Source organism: Periplaneta americana, chromosome 16, assembly GCF_040183065.1.
Source record: "Periplaneta americana isolate PAMFEO1 chromosome 16, P.americana_PAMFEO1_priV1, whole genome shotgun sequence".
Lineage (NCBI taxonomy): Eukaryota > Metazoa > Arthropoda > Insecta > Blattodea > Blattidae > Periplaneta > Periplaneta americana.
Window position 1 is genome coordinate 189937614 of NC_091132.1, and position 18770 is coordinate 189956383.

An 18770-nucleotide genomic window follows, 5' to 3' on the forward strand; every position below is an offset into this window, starting at 1 on the left:
CAAAAGAATCCTGTGCTGTGTAATGTGTCAAACTGTGGTAATTTCAATATGGATAGTGAAGCCAGAGGTATGTACTGCTATTTAATGTAAAAATACGCAGTTATCTTTGCCGAATAGAGGTAGAAATGTAATATTGATGCCAGATGAAGATAAAACCCTCAAAGTTTTTTCGTCTGTAAGTTTGAGGCACTGAAGGAAACAAAAGACGGTAAGAATCGAACAAATGCGATACATTTCATTGTTACAATTAATTATACAAGATGGATGTGTTTTGTGACTAGCAAAATTTGAATCTGCGACTCTGAAATCAGCTACAAGGGTCGGTCCGGGTTTTTTTTTGTACAAGGTGGCAAATTGTGCGAATATCGTACATGTAAGTCATAGTTTTTCACTATTATCTTGTAATTTCTCTAAGAGATAGTAAATATCAAGGCTCGGTTGATAATGCCGAAGAATTCTTCACAATGAGGGTGGTAACTGATAATCATGACTTGGCATCAACCCATCATAAGCTGGCATTTGTGAACTTAGCAAAACGCGGGTCAGCAGATCCATGTAATGTACCTTGCATATTGCATCATTAGGTTAACTTCGCTCCCTCTAGAGGTCAAAAATGTAAAGTCGGAATCCGGCCTCGTGGCCGGACTGCCCAATTAAAATGTTTTCATCCGATTCCATAAACGGATATGTTTATATGGTTAATGCCGTTGTTTGTAATCTTTCCACTTGTGCCCCGCTGTGTCAATATCTTAATATTTTGCATGATCAGACTTGTCCACACTTCTAAGTTTAGGGACTCGACCAATAATGCAAGGACTAGCAGCAGACCTTATAGGCCCTACTACACTTATACTTAAAAATTCTACATAACTTCAGCCAAATTAAATGATATTTAAGGGAAGACTCCACTGAAAATCATGAAAATTTTTCCAATTTTTTTTTAGCTATTTCACTTATTCAGAATTTATATTTTCTTACCCCAAATGGATTCAGCTCAATTCTGATTACAAATACTCGTATGTTTACACTTTTTAAATTAAGGCTGGAAGGGGGCGTGGAATTCAAAGAGCTGTCAAAATGTTTTTCATCGAAGAATTCTTTTTTAAAATTTCTGATTACAAATCTAGTAACTTTTTGTTGGCTCCCTGAAGTTACTAGATGAATGTAGCGGAGGAGAATATTAATTTGCATAAATATTCATTTTATTTTCACATCTATTTTTCTGTGTTCATTTTTGTTGATTCAACACCAACTTTCTTATGCCAAATATTAATCAATCTGGATGAAATTTTTACTGCAAATATTTATGAGGTAGCTGCATGTTTCTATGCATTTATTTTGTGAGAAATGCTGCTATTTCGTAAGAAAAATATTAATAAAATAAACTAGCAGCATTAAGAAAAATATTAATAAAACAAACTAGCAGCATTTCTTAAGAAAAATATTAATAAAATAAACTAGCAGCATGTCTTAAGAAAAATATTAATAAAATAAACTAGCAGCATTTCTCACAAAATAAATGCATAGAAACATGCAGCTACCTCATAAATACTTGCAGTAAAAATTTCATCCAGATTGATTAATATTTGGCATAAGAAAGTTGGTGTTGAATCAACAAAAATGAACACATAAAAATAGATTTGAAAATAAAATGAATATTTATGTAAATTAATATTCTCCTCCGCTACATTCATCTAGTAACTTCAGGGAGCCAACAAAAAGTTACTAGATTTGTAATCAGGAAATTTAAAAAAGAATTCTTCGATAAAAAACAATTTTGACAGCTCTTTAAATTCCACGCCCCCTTCCAGCCTTAATTTAAAAAGTGTAAACATACGAGTATTTGTAATCAGAATTGAGCTGAATCCATATGGGGTAAGAAAATATAAATTCTGATAAGTGAAATAGCTAAAAAAGATTTGGAAAATTTTCATGATTTTCAGTGGAGTCTTCCCTTAAGAAAAATTACATAGGAAACATCTTATTCTTAATCGTTTTAATTTAACTTCATAATATGCATAAATTTACAACATTTCGTGCAAATACAGAACGACATTTATCAAATTAATTTGCTTCCTTTGGTGGTAGAAAATAACTGATGGCTGGAGACAGGATATACAGAGTGTTTCCGGGCTAGTGTTACAAACTTTCAGGGATGATGGGTAAGGGCACTTGTATCAATTTGAGATAAGGAACCCTGTTCCGGAAATTACTTAGTCGAAAGTTATAAGCAAAAATAGTTGTATGGAAATGGAATTGTAATTTGGCATCAAATGCCCTCCTTTCCTTAACCTTTGGAGCAATCGTGGAAAGATGGTATGGGCCGGATGTCTCCTACGTGGGTACTTTCCCCGATACAATCTGTGAGCTTGTCTACTATTCCCATTGGCTCATCCGTATTCGAAAATCTTGTCTGCATATTCCGCTCTCCATTTCACTAGGACTAATCGACTGGACACTGCAACTTGTACACATACACTGCTGTCTACAGACGTGCATATCAGGACCGACCATGTCCGTTACACATTACGCCATTTGCATTGCTTTAGTGTAGTTTCCTGTCCCCACCCCTCAGACAGCGCACTGAATGGAATATTGTAAGTAGACAACGTAAACAACGTCAGATGAATACAGTATGTGTAAGTTATAAAGATAAATACACATAAATAAAATGTATAGAGGAATAAAATTATTTCATTTCCATACAACTATTTTTGTTTGTAACTTTCGACTCAGTCATTTCCGGACCATGGCTCCTTATGTCAGATTGATACATGTGCCCTTCCCCATCATCTCTGAACGTTTGTAACATTAGCCCGGAAACACCCTGCATATGAAGTAGCATATTCTAAACCAGTGGTTCCCAATCTTTTTGAAGGTGCGACCCACTTTTGAGAGGCTTCTGTATGCGACCCCCACTACCAAACTGATAGGATACTTAAACCCATTGCAAAAATACAAATCCGTGTAAACCCGAAAGAACGAGAAATATATTTTATTGAAAGTCAGTGGATGCCACTCAAAGAACGATAAAAAATAGAAGAATATTGTGCAGCTATTGACACAAAATATTGCATGAATATCATTCTAGTAGTCTAGTTTGCTGATATTTTCCAACACTTGAACACTTTGAATAGTAGTTTCCAAGGCCAAGATGTTAACATAATAACAATCGGGAATAAAATCAAATGGTTTGTAAAGAAACCTGATTTCTGGTAGACATCGCTTGACAAAAAGGACTGTGATGCATTCCAGAGTACTAAAGAACTCGTGGATACGACACAAAGAACTATTAACATGAATTTTTCTTAGGATATACAGAAATGTAATAAATCTTTTCCATGCTTATGGAAAATGAAAAAAGTTGCAATAACACTCATAAAGCGAAACTATATATACATACAATATATTATTTGAAAATAGCGCTAAGGAATAGCGAACAAATGAACGTAGAACCATGGACGAATTGTATTTCTTCAGTGATCGCATTTCTTCATGGGAAATAATTGACTTCTACGACCTCTTACGTCTTCTTGGTGAACTATAAGTCTTTACGTTTATGGGAACCTTTATATTCAACATCGAATTTCATGGGGCCGTGAAAAAAACAACACAAAATTAAATATTTTTACCCAATACCACGAGGTTGTCATTTGGCATTTCTGGTCTCTTCTGGCAATAGGTTATTTGTAACCCACTTTTGAGGTTGGGGCGCCTGGAAGGCGGAGTTCGCTGCCCCGATGAGGATGATATTATGATAGGATGATTATGAAGTGCCAGGAGAGGTCTTAAAACTAAGTCTAACCTAATTTCCAGACCATGGACGAACACAGGAACATTCCCCTTTAAGGAAAAACTCGTGTGTTCTAACCGGGAATCAAACGCGGAACCTCATGAACTGTAGTCTCTGACCACTATCCCATGAGGTTGGTCATTTTTGATAGAATATGGAAGGCAAACTCTAGAAAATCCATGTAGTAAGTAGCAGTGACACAGCCCAGGACCATATTTTGAATTTCTCGATACAGTTGTAGGTAGTGAGCAGGCTGTGATGTACCTAACTGTATTCTTGAAACCACAAGGAATGACACCGCGTACTTAATATTGAATCACCAATGTTGCTATTACGAAATGCTGAACCACCAAAATAAATTCAATGGAACAAGAGTTGGTGTGAAATAACTCATGCAAAATGTAATAGAAGCGACAGTATTAATTGGTAAAACGATAGAAGATGTTTTATCTCACGTGTTCCTATGTTACACACTAATATGTCTTTCGATTTTAAGCGATTGCAATTTCCAGTGCGAATAACGTTCGTAATGACCATATTAAAATGAAGTTCAATGACAGTCGTTCAAACTTGTTGACATTAACTTAAAAAATTCCGTGTCTTTCATATTGTCAACTACTGTACCTAGCTTCCCCTCGAGTTTGCAGATCTAAATATTTCTATACATAAGCTATTTGTGCAAAAGAAGGGACAACAAAGAATTGTACGCATATGAAAACGTACAATATCTCAATAACATAGTCTAGGACGTAGCAAACAAAACAAATAGGGAACTAGAAATCCGGTCCCTGGTGATTAATCTGCGTATAAATCGACCTGCAAGGAACGTTCCCGGGTTCAGCCCTCGAAAAGCCAAGGCAAACCAACATAGTGATTACTTTTGGAAGTGACTGTACTGTGCAATTGGCTCGGAACCAAAACGGAAACATTAATGCTCTGGCAGTAAATGACGTCGCTTCGATAGCTGACTGGTAAGAAACTCGCAGCCAGACTTTCAACAGAACAATTTTATTTCCATACGTCAAAATGCCGGTATTAGCTACATGCACGTACGTTTGTTTAACACGAAGTAAGGCTTCTACACTGATTGCAGACAGAGGGAATATACAAAATTATAACCAGGTTAACAGAATCTGGAAACGTGGATATTAAGTTAATTTTCAGTACTGGAAAACTTGAAATTTCTTTACAATAACTTAGCGTACTTATCGTATTAGGTCAGTGATGTCAAAGCAAGCGCATTTTTCTGACCTTGACGTCGTGCGCGGGCATTAAGCGCTAGGTGTGCTAGGGGGAAGATTAAGAAAACAGTGCTGTACAAACTTCAAATGGAACGTGAAATTTTATGTCGTTCTTTTTTATGGCTTCTTTCTGTTTGATATTTTCTATATTTTGTGTGAAACAAAAGTACTAACATCTATTTCTTAGCCTAATATTGCAGTTGTGTTTTGAACGTTAATAAAATAATAAAGAGTAAAGAAGGAATATTCACACAAATTCCACAATAACTACAACTATACCGTATTAAGTGAATTAAACACATCATTCATAAAGAAAGTGTTATCCCAAAGAAAGACACTGAATATGACATGATAAGTTGAAATTGATATTGATGGTATCTTTAGCCTTATAAAAGTAATCAAAACAATATTATAGTACAAAGCAAAGTTGTCTAGGTACGTCTATATGTTTTAACTGTAACTAATATTACATAATAAAACTCTTATCGCATTATGCTTTTAGGTAATATTGGTGCGCAACTTTCTGTTATCAGAATATTAAATTATCTCGAAATCTGCTGAAGCTATAGAGCTAACGTTCTACCAACACATAGGCAATATTGTTTGTTTGCGATGTAACAGTAGTTGCTTTGTTAATTAATTTCCTTACAATCATTTTCCATGCGAATATTTTCAAACTTTTTAATACATTATCTTCAGTAATACGTATTTACGATATATTAGATTTACGAAAACATTGCTTCAGTACCTGTAAGGCTACTAAACAAACATATCTGATAATTTCACTTTTCTGTAAAAAAGTTGAGAAAATATTCCTTTTGAATAAAAAAGCAAACTTGTGAAAAATGAACATTAAAATTAAAACTCACATTCTTATAGCACTTATACTTCTCAGACAAATTAAAAAATTACCATGGATACAGTTTTAATAAGTTTTCTTCCCTTTATCCATTCAATCAGTGCTGGCCATCCCTGAATATAGCTCGACCAAGCGGCATATACCACCTCTTTCGTCTGTCTCTTTCCTTTCCGCTGTAAAGCGCTCAGGCTCTCCTGGGCTCTAAAGCGCACGCTTGCTCCGATGGGCATCAGTTGACATCACTGTATTAGGTGCATAGATTAGTTTTATACCTAACTGTACTTATCTATAACACCGTGCAGCATGATTTTCTATGAATTGAAACAAAATAGCGTTTCTTATAGACTTTGTGTGCTGATAACAAAAATGCACTTACTTCTTGCCCATCACAACAGAATATTCCACAATTCGTAATTTTATTTTTAGTTAAGGGATGAGGGGACTGAATTTTAAAACTTCCACATTTCTTGACAGATTTTCTTAAAAATATGTTTACTGTCCATTAACAGTATTAACAGTAATAATATTACCAAATTTGAATTTAACCGAACTAACAGTTATTAAGTTATTATTTTTTAATATTTTATGTGCAAGCAAATAATGCCAATTAATCAAACGTTCCATGGGCCACTGTTCTCTAGATATAACATTAAAAGTAATAATATTTATTTTGAGAATGAAATAGTTCATAGAAATACTTTCACTGTGAGATATTTAGTATAACTGATTTTATTTAATTGTAATATGTACAATGGAGACGGCCTCCAGATATGGAGGGTAGCTGTGAATATATTGAATAAGCAGTCGCGGACAGCTGATGAGGGGTGGTCCTCCAGCTTGGGGGTTGGGCGAAGGGCTAACAACTCATCACCGTAAAAAAAACACCTTGTTACGAAACCTTCAAATAAGCCTCGGAATGGGACTGATTCTCTGGCACGAACACAGCAAAGAATGACGTGAATATATTAGGAGAAAAATAACAAGAGATTAGGGAAAACACGGGAATTTTACTTGAAGCAAGTAAAGAGATAGGTTTGGAAGTAAATCGTATATGATTATGTCTCGTGACGAGAATTTTCTACGAAATGGACATATAAAAATTGGAAATTTATCTTTTGAAGAGGTGGAGAAGTTCAAATATCTTGGAGCAACAGTAACAAATATAAATGATACTCGGGAGGAAATTAAAGACAGAATAAATATGAGAAATGCCTGTTATTATTAGGCTGAAAAGCTTTTATCATCCAGTCTGCTGTCAAAAAATCTGAAAGTTAGAATTTATAAAACAATTATATTAGCGGTTGTTCTTTATGGTTGTGAACCTTGGACTCTCACTTTGAGAGAGGAACAGAGATTAAGGGTATTTGATAATAAGGTGCTTAGGAAAATATTTGGGGCTAAGAGGGATGAAGTTACAGGAGAATGGAGAAAGTTACACAACACAGAACTGCACGCATTGTATTCTTCACCTGACATAATTAGGAACATTAAATCCAGACGTGTGAAATGGGCAGGACATGTAGCACGTATGGGCGAATCCAGAAATGCATATAGAGTGTTAGTTGGGAGATCGAAGGGAAAAAGACCTTTAGGTAGGCCAAGACGTAGATGGGAGGATAATATTAAAATGGATTTGAGGAGGGTAGGATATGATGATAGAGACTGGATTAATCTTGCACAGGATAGGGACCGATGGCGGGCTTAAGTGAGGGCGGCAATGAACCTGCGGCTTCCTTAAAAGCCACTTGTAAATAAGTATTATTATTATTCATTATTATTATTATTATTAGTATTATTACTATTATTATTGTTATTATTCTTATTATTACTTTGTTCATATTTGTATGCCTGCTTCCCAATTCAAACATTACATCTTCAAACTCTAAATCAACAGTGGTGAATTAGAAGCGACAGCGCATTTTAAAATTTGAGATAACACAGAAAAACATTGGACAAAGACAAGCCAAGTTATTAGAAAAATAAATACCACCATTAAAAAAGTGTAGTGTAACATCGATCCCAATATGCACCACATACTGGAGAAAAAACCGACTTAAATAATTGAAAATAACCTCAAAATTGTAACACTTTACTCTTGAGGCATGTTGTGCTCACTGAGGAAGCTATAAACCCAACCAACCTGCCCGAAATACTTTCGTTTCTTAGATGCCCCACCAAAAATTTTATAAGACGTTTTCACATGCATTGATCACGTAACCCAGTGGTACCGCCGCGCCGTGATTTTGCAGTACGCGGGAAAGCACTCCTTTCTTCAGTTCAAGTTGAATCTATTCATGTACCTATGTACCGAAAAGCATATATGCAAGGCGTATCAAAAGCCTGAACAAACCAAACCTAACCTGTCACTGATCCTCGACCTTATGAAAATTCCCTTTCTATAATATCTATCTACCAAAACAACTTATCTGCAAGGCACACCAAAAGCCTGAACAAACCAAACTTAACCTGTCACTGATCCTCGACCTTATGAAATTTCCCTTTCTATAATATCTATCTACCAAAACAACTTATCTGCAAGGCACACCAAAAGCCTGAACAAACCAAACTTAACCTGTCACTGATCCTCGACCTTATGAAAATTCCCTTTCTACAATATCTATCTACCAAAACAACTTATCTGCAAGGCACACCAAAAGCCTGAACAAACCAAACTTAACCTGTCACTGATCCTCGACCTTATGAAAATTCCCTTTCTATAATATCTATCTACCAAAACAACTTATCTGCAAGGCACACCAAAAGCCTGAACAAACCAAACCTAACCTGTCACTGATCCTCGACCTTATGAAAATTCCCTTTCTATAATATCTATCTACCAAAACAACTTATCTGCAAGGCACACCAAAAGCCTGAACAAACCAAACCTAACCTGTCACTGATCCTCGACCTTATGAAAATTCCCTTTCTATAATATCTATCTACCAAAACAACTTATCTGCAAGGCACACCAAAAGCCTGAACAAACCAAACCTAACCTGTCACTGATCCTCGACCTTATGAAAATTCGCTTTCTATAATATCTATCTACCAAAACAACTTATCTGCAAGGCACACCAAAAGCCTGAACAAACCAAACTTAACCTGTCACTGATCCTCGACCTTATGAAAATTCCCTTTCTATAATATCTATCTACCAAAACAACTTATCTGCAAGGCACACCAAAAGCCTGAACAAACCAAACTTAACCTGTCACTGATCCTCGACCTTATGAAAATTCCCTTTCTATAATATCTATCTACCAAAACAACTTATCTGCAAGGCACACCAAAAGCCTGAACAAACCAAACTTAACCTGTCACTGATCCTCGACCTTATGAAAATTCCCTTTCTATAATATCTATCTACCAAAACAACTTATCTGCAAGGCACACCAAAAGCCTGAACAAACCAAACCTAACCTGTCACTGATCCTCGACCTTATGAAAATTCCCTTTCTATAATATCTATCTACCAAAACAACTTATCTGCAAGGCACACCAAAAGCCTGAAGAAACCAAACTTAACCTGTCACTGATCCTCGACCTTATGAAAATTCCCTTTCTATAATATCTATCTACCAAAACAACTTATCTGCAAGGCACACCAAATGCCTGAACAAACCAAACCTAACCTGTCACTGATCCTCGACCTTATGAAAATTCCCTTTCTATAATATCTATCTACCAAAACAACTTATCTGCAAGGCACACCAAAAGCCTGAACAAACCAAACCTAACCTGTCACTGATCCTCGACCTTATGAAAATTCGCTTTCTATAATATCTATCTACCAAAACAACTTATCTGCAAGGCACACCAAAAGCCTGAACAAGCCAAACTTAACCTGTCACTGATCCTCGACCTTATGAAAATTCCCTTTCTATAATATCTATCTACCAAAACAACTTATCTGCAAGGCACACCAAAAGCCTGAACAAACCAAACCTAACCTGTCACTGATCCTCGACATTATGAAAATTCCCTTTCTATAATATCTATCTACCAAAACAACTTATCTGCAAGGCACACCAAAAGCCTGAACAAACCAAACCTAACCTGTCACTGATCCTCGACCTTATGAAAATTCCCTTTCTATAATATCTATCTACCAAAACAACTTATCTGCAAGGCACACCAAAAGCCTGAACAAACCAAACCTAACCTGTCACTGATCCTCGACCTTATGAAAATTCGCTTTCTATAATATCTATCCATCCACTCACCCACTCAACCAATTCTGATAAGAAGGAAGTGGAGTATATAATTATAATCTATTTATTTTTATTTATATACTTATATATAAATAAATAAATATTTATTTACTTATTTATTTAATGTTTTTACAGTTATCTTTCATTTGTCTCATTTTAAGTAAGTGATTAAATAGCGGAACTTACTCGTGATAATTGTGTAAGTCTGTGCGGCTTACAGCTGTTTCGGTGCTTGATCACACCATCCTCAGAGCCTACTAGATCTCGGCGTCATCTCGAACTTCTATGCCTGTTGTGTGGGTGCGTTTGATTGTTGATAAGTGTTGAAAAGTGGAGTCAAATAGTGTGTGTGTGTACTGAAATTGATCTGTGTGTTGAGAATTTGATCAGGGTGTGTTTTAGTGTGTTTGTATATTTCATATTGTTCTAGTGTGTTGAGTTTTTGGTTCTTGGGTTGTGTGTGTAGGATTTCCATGTCCGCATTTATGTTATTGTATGTGTGGTTAGCATTGTTTATGTGATCGGCGTATGTAGATGTATTGTGTCCTCTGGTTATTGCTTTAATGTGTTCTTTGTAGCGTGTTTGGAATGATCTGCCTGTCTGTCCTATGTAGAACTTGTCGCAACTATTGCATGTGAGTTTGTATACACCTGTGTGGTCGTATTTATTTGTTTCTGTTTTTTGTGTGTTGAGATGTCTTTGTAGTGTGTTTTCTGTTCTGTACGCTATGTTGTATTTCTGCTTTCTGAATGAAGATGCGATCTTATGTGTGCTTTTGTTTTCATATGTTAGTCTGATATATTTCTTGTGTTCTTGTGTTTGTGTTGTGTTTTGCGTTTTTTGTGTGTGTTAAGTTTTTGTTTTGTCTTTCTTATGATGTTGTTTATTATGTTTGGATTGTAACCGTATTCTTGTGCTATGTATTTGATTGTGTTCACTTCTTCATTGTAGTGTTGTTGGCTCATGGGTATGTTGAGTAATCTGCATCCTCATTCAGAAAGCAGAAATACAACATAGCATACAGAACAGAAAACACACTACAAAGACATCTCAACACACAAACAACACAAACAAATAAATACAACCAAACAGGTGTAAACAAACTCACATGTAATAGTTGCGACAAGTTCTACATTGGACAGACAGGCAGATCATTCCAAACTCGATACAAATAACACATTAAAGCTATAACCAGAGGACAGAATACATCTACATATGCCGATCACATAACTAATGCTAACCATACATACAATAACATAAATGCGGACATGGAAATCCTACATATACAACCCAAGAACCAAAAACTCAACACACTAGAACAATATGAAATATACAGACACACTAAAACACACCCTGATCAAATTCTCAACACAGATCAATTTCAGTACACACACACTATTTGACTCCACTTTTCAACACTTTTCAACAATCAAACGCACCACACAACAGGCAGAGAAGTTCGAGATGACGCCGAGATCTAGTAGATTCTGAGGATGGTGTGATCAAGCACCGAAACAGCTGTGAGCCGCACAGATTTCCATAATTAACACGAGTAAGTTCCGCTAGTTAATCAATTACTTATAATCAAGTGTTAAAAGTATTGTACGCAAGATTCAAAATGGATTGTCTTATTTTATGTGTGCTCTTGGAATTAGCAAAGATCTCTTCACAAACCAACTGCTTAAAATATTAATAACACTCCAACTTCGACAATGTTGACACTGCTTATAAATCCATTGTTGTGATGTTTTGAACAACACACAGAAACAGTATTAGTTTCGTCTGATTTTCGTTATGATTTGAATTTTGTAGTTATTTTTATACAGGGTAGTTTGGAGTTCTTTCACCTCATTAAAATAAATAATAATTTGCAAACTTGAAATTTTGGCCACGAAGTAGAATAGAAATTATACCACATACTTGTCCAAAATTTTGGGAGGGTAAAAAAACCTGTCTAATATTTTGGGAGGGTAAAATCTATCCTACATACCTGTCTAATATTTTGGGAGGGGAAAATCTACACTACGTACTTGTTTAATATTTCGGGAGGGTAAAAAATATAATACATACCTGTCTAATATTTTGAGAAGGTGAAAATTATACTGCCTAAAATTTTGGGAGAGTGAAAACTATATTATTTACCCCTCTGAATTCAAGGAGGGTAAATCTTAACTCGTTGCGCCACTGGTCAAGTTGTTATTAGTGGAGTTTAAAAGGGCGCGTCAACGTCTGTGGCTATTTGCGCCGTTGTGCAAGAGTCAGTGCAATGACTCGATTTAAAACCGGTATGCGTAAAAGCGACATAAATTAAAACCTCGGTGTCAAAACCGGAAGGTACAAAAATAATAGACATATATATCGCAAGGAAGTCAGCCACTGGTCAATTCTACACTCTAAAGAACTCTAATTGTGTCTAGATGCATAAATTAGCGTCTGTGTAATTTCGCTATGATTCGAATTTTGTAGTTATTTTTATACGGGGCAAGAAGCGTAAAAAATTATATATTACAGTTACAAGAACACTAATAAATATAATATAATTATTAAAAGTTAGTAAACGTCAGACATGTTTCGGAGACTGCTTCTCCATCCTCAGTGACGTTACCTAAGGTCAGTCTCCTTTAAGCCACGCAACAACGCGGTTCGATCACCTGAACCAGCCGTCGTGGTAAAGTCATTGAGGATGGAGAAGCAGTGTCCGAAACATATATGACTTTTACTAATTTTTAATAATTATATATTATATTTATTAATGTTCATATAACTGTAATATATAATTTTTTACGCTTCTTACCAAATCCATGAACACTGTACAGTATAATTGGCCCAACATGTGTGGTATATCTTTGATTATTTATACAGGGCAGTTTTGAGTTCTTTCACCTCAATAAAATAAATTATAATTTGCAAACTTGAAATTTTTACCACGAAGAAGGGTAAAAATTATAGCACATACAGGTCCAAAATTTGGGGGGGGGGGTAAAAAAACCTGTCTAATATTTTGGGAGGGTAAAATCTACACTACGTACTCGTTTAATATTTTGGGAGGGTAAAAAATATACTACATACCTGTCTAATATTTTGAGAAAGTGAAAATTATACTGTCTAATATTTTGGGAGGGGAAAATCTACATTGCGTACTTGTTAATATTTCGGGAGGGTAAAAAATATACTATCTATCTCTCTAATATTTTGAGAAGGTGAAAATTATACTGTCTAATATTTTGGGAGGAGAAAATCTACACTACGTACTTGTTTAATATTTCTGGAGGGTAAAAAATATACTACATATCTGTCTAATACTTTGAGGAGGTGAAAATTATACTGTCTAATATTTGGGAGGGGAAAATCTACACTACGTACTTGTTTAATATTTCGGGAGGGTAAAAAATATACTACATACCTGTCTAATACTTTGAGGAGGTGAAAATTATACTGTCTAATATTTGGGAGGGGAAAATCTACACTACGTACTTGTTTAATATTTGGGGAGGGTAAACAATATACTACATACCTGTGTAATATTTTGAGGAGGTGAAAATTATACTGTCTAATATTTGGGAGGGGAAAATCTACACTACGTACTTGTTTAATATTTCGGGAGGGTAAACAATATACTACATACCTGTGTAATATTTTGAGGAGGTGAAAATTATACTGTCTAATATTTTGGGAGGGGAAAATCTACATTACGTACTTGTTTAATATTTCGGGAGGGTAAAAAATATACTACATACCTGTCTAATACTTTGAGGAGGTGAAAATTATACTGTCTAATATTTGGGAGGGGAAAATCTACACTACGTACTTGTTTAATATTTCGGGAGGGTAAACAATATACTACATACCTGTGTAATATTTTGAGGAGGTGAAAATTATACTATCTAATAGTTTGGGAGGGGAAAATCTACACTACGTACTTGTTTAATATTTCGGGAGGGTAAAAAATATAGTACATACCTGTCTAATATTTTGAGAAGGTGAAAATTATACTGTCTAAAATTTTGGGACAGTGAAAACTATATTATTTACCCCTCTGAATTCAAGGAGGGTAAATCTTAACTCGTTGCGCCACTGGTCAAGTTGTTATTAGTGGAGTTTAAAAGGCGCGTCACCGTCTGTGGCTATTTGCGCCGTTGTGCAAGAGTCAGTGCAATGACTCGATTTAAAACCGGTATGCGTAAAAGCGACATAAATTAAAATCTCGGTGTCAAAACCGGAAGGTACAAAAGAAATAGACATATATATTACAAGGAAGTCAGTCACTGGTCAATTCTACACTCTAAAGTACTCTAATTGTGTCTAGATGCATAAATTAGCGTCTGTGTAATTTCGCTATGATTCGAATTTTGTAGTTATTTTTATACAGGGCAAGAAGCGTAAAAAATTATATATTACAGTTACATGAACACTAATAAATATAATATAATTATTAAAAGTTAGTAAAAGTCAGACATGTTTCGGAGACTGCTTCTCCATCCTCAGTGACGTTACCTAAGGTCAGTCTCCTTTAAGCCACGCAACAACGCGGTTCGATCACCTGAACCAGCCGTCGTGGTAAAGTCATTGAGGATGGAGAAGCAGTGTCCGAAACATATATGACTTTTACTAATTTTTAATAATTATATATTATATTTATTAATGTTCATATAACTGTAATATATAATTTTTTACGCTTCTTACCAAATCCATGAACACTGTACAGTATAATTGGCCCAACATGTGTGGTTATCTTTGAATATATATACAGGGCAGTTTTGAGTTCTTTCACCTCATTAAAATAAATTATAATTTGCAAACTTGAAATTTTGGCCACGAAGAAGGGTAAAAATTATAGCACATACTTGTACAAAATTTTGGGAGGGTAAAAAAAAAACTGTCTAATATTTTGGGAGGGTAAAATCTACATTACATACCTGTCTAATATTTTGGGAGGGAAAAATCTACACTACGTACTTGTTTAATATTTCGGGAGGGTAAAAAATATACTACACACCTGTCTAATATTTTGGGAGGGTAAAACCTACACTACATACCTGTCTAATATTTTGGGATGGAAAATCTACACTACGTACTTGTTTAATATATCAGGAGGGTAAAAAATATACTATATACCTGTCTAATATTTGGGGGGGGGGGGTAAAACCTACACTACATACCTGTCTAATATTTTGGGATGGAAAATCTACACTACGTACTTGTTTAATATTTCAGGAGGGTAAAAAATATACTATATACCTGTCTAATATTTTGGGAGAGTAAAACCTACACTACATACCTGTCTAATATTTTGGGATGGAAAATCTACACTACGTACTTGTTTAATATTTCAGGAGGGTAAAAAATATACTATATACCTGTCTAATATTTTGGGAGAGTAAAACCTACACTACATACCTGTCTAATATTTTGGGATGGAAAATCTACACTACGTACTTGTTTAATATTTCAGGAGGGTAAAAAATATACTATATACCTGTCTAATATTTTGGGAGAGTAAAACCTACACTACATACCTGTCTAATATTTTGGGATGGAAAATCTACACTACGTACTTGTTTAATATTTCAGGAGGGTAAAAAATATACTATATACCTGTCTAATATTTTGGGAGGGTAAAACCTACACTACATACCTGTCTAATATTTTGGGATGGAAAATCTACACTACGTACTTGTTTAATATTTCGGGAGGTTAAAAAATATACTACATACCTTTCTAATATTTTGAGAAGGTGAAAACTATGCTGTCTAAAATTTTTGGAGAGTAAAAACTATACAATTTACCCCTCTGAATTGTAGGAGGGTAAATCTTACTCCTTTACCCACTCATTGAGCCACTGGTCAATTCTACACTCTAAAGTATACTCTAACAATTGTGTCTAGATGCATAAATTAGCGCCTGTGTAAATGGTCTTCACCGCGAGTCCATCGTGTCGCAGACGGAAGTGCGTGCAGTGCGTGCGTACCTGACTGGCATGCCTGATGACTTGCAAGTATCGGTATTCAAAGCTCACGAGCAGCAACACTCAACTTCACTCCACACAGAGTACAGCGACACACGACGAGACGCGCTCTAATAGCAGGCAGACTATCACGTGAATGGTGACCACCAGTGCACGCGTGACGTCACTCAGCAACTTGTTTACAATCACTTATCTGCAGATCTTAATAATTCCACTTGTCCATGGCTGCCAAGATCTGCTCATTGAAGATCATGCTTATTGCAATTTGTTGTACGCAAGCCCCAATTAAGGTATGGGTTAACATGCAAGTGTTGGGGGAGGATTAAGGAAGAATTTTTTGTACCGTACTCGAGCTCTGGAAATTTTAGAAATTTAATACATGCGCGTATATAGCACATGCGTTTTGCATTCGTGTAACCCAACTTAATGGTTCCCAAAGCGTGGCTAGCGAGCTAAGGAGTTACGAGCTAATTTAAAAAATGTATATTTATTTATTTATTTATTTATTTATTTATTTATTTATTTATTTACTAGACCTAATATAATACTCATTCATTCATTCATTAAATTACTCATTCATTCCTATTTTATTTTGTTTTCTATATTCCTCTTATATTAATAATATTTATCTGAACTGCGACTGAACAAATTTTGTTAATATTATTGTATCTTCCTTTCATATTGATTGTATTATTTAATTTCTATTTCTATTGTTGTAATTATATTCTGTAGTCTGATGTATTATTCTGTTTTATATGTTCTGTTCTGTATTATTATATAAATTTGTACTTGACCATGTTATAGCATCTTCCCATGCATTTTAAATTTGAAATTTGAAATTTGAAAATTTGAAATTTGACATAAACATTTACAGAAATTAAACATCATTTATTAAATAAATTATTTATTTATTTACTTATTTATGAATTCATATATTTATTCTTTCCTTTATTCATTGACGTATTTATTTGTTATTTTATTTATTTATTTATTTATTTATTTTATTCATTCACTCATTTATTCACGCATTTATTTATTTATTTATTTATTTATTTATTTATTTATTTTATTCATTCACTCATTTATTCACGCATTTATTTATTTATTTGTTTATTTATTTATTTATTTATTTATTTATTTATTTATTTACTGATATATTGTTATAACATCTTCCCATGCATTTTAAATTTTAAATTTGAAAATTTGAAATTTGAAATAAACATTTACTGAAGTTAAATATCATATATTAAACAAATTATTTATTTATTTACTTATTTATGATTTCATATATTTATTCTTTCATTTATTTATTTACTTATTTATTTGTTATTTTATTTATCTGCCTGCCTAGCTGTCTGTCTGTCTGTCTGTCTGTCTGTCTGTCTGTCTGTCTGTCTGTCTGTCTGTCTGTCTGTCTGTCTGTCTGTCTGTCTGTCTGTCTGTCTGTCTGTCTGTCTGTCTATCTATCTATCTATCTATCTATCTATCTATCTATCTATCTATCTATCTATCTATCTATCTATCTATTTCAATGACGGTACGTTGTACGGTGACATTAATCCAAAGAACAATTCAAATACGACCAGAAAAAGAGCACTGAATACAATTTGCAATAATTTATAAAAAGTTGGAAGTGGAATCAAGTGGAAATATGACGTCATTAAACAAAACAATAGTAATAAAGCAAAAGCAAAGTAACTTAAGATACAGTTATTTTCTATTCGGAATTCGAAAATAGGTTCGCATATTCCGATTTCTCCTCTTAAAATAAGTAGCCTATCTAAAGTTTAAAATCACAAGTTACGGAGAAATTTAAGAAAGAAAGAATGACAATTGGTGTGGCAGCCAGAGTGCCCTTCTGAAACCATATTTTCAAGCATTTTTATGTCCGATATGAATGAAAAAACATACAACAAAGTTTTCTGGATTATTTTTGAAATGAAAAATAAAAATTCAATTTTTTTGACCCTAATCACTTCCCAATGGCCTTAAGTAAATAAGTGCAGTTACAACTTAAATTAATGTCTGATAATCTCTCAATAGCCTCTGGAGAATAAGATAAATATTAAATTATGAATTATACTTTTAGGAAATACGTTCAAACAGTTTTGTAACAAATGGAACTTACTCCACCAGCTGAGGCGACGCATCTTCATGTGAGATGAGAGCAGTTCTTTCTGCCATCGCACCCACCTCCTGCTAGCTGAACCACAATTGGCGCTTTGCAAGCAATGACTGGATGAATTACAGCGGTGAGCGTGTCCACGTGTCTCCGATGTGTGCTCCTCATGGCCTGATTGCCTCCGGCTGTTTGTTTTACAGCAAAAGCAGAAAATACTGATAACTGCATCTAGCAGTTACCTTGAATAACATTGATTCATGAGTGGATGCGAAAGATTTGATGACGTCCGCTTACGTTCAAGTGTTTCTTACGTACTTACTCACTTTGTGGTTTTGTAAGTCTGCTCACCAGACTTGGAATCTCGTATTTATTTTCGTATTTATTCGTCAATTAAATGCAGTACTATGTAAGTAAGTAATATTAAAATCTCAAGAAAATCTCCCAAATGTAATTGGGTTAATACAGTAAAGTAAGTGACCTATAAAAATATAACTGTCCAAAAAGAGGTTTGAAATATAGCCCAGCACAGAATATTCGTTCCATTACTGCTTTCCATATTTTTTGTTTGAAATAGAGCA

General features: G+C 34.5%; 1 protein-coding gene across 2 annotated transcripts in view; it reads right to left on the reverse strand.

Moving 5' to 3' along the window:
- Window positions 1-18503, reverse strand: part of LOC138692274 (uncharacterized) — a 44450-nt gene extending 25947 nt beyond the window's left edge. Inside the window, exon 1 of one of the 2 annotated variants that reach the window (XM_069815446.1) lies at window positions 18199-18503. In XM_069815446.1, the coding sequence (XP_069671547.1) occupies window positions 18199-18254 (56 nt within the window). In that variant the 5' untranslated portion in view covers window positions 18255-18503. Of the gene's footprint in view, window positions 1-16073; window positions 16322-18198 lie in introns of those variants that run through there. The other variant, XM_069815448.1, reaches the window with a different exon arrangement.
- Window positions 18504-18770: the final 267 nt, after the last annotated feature.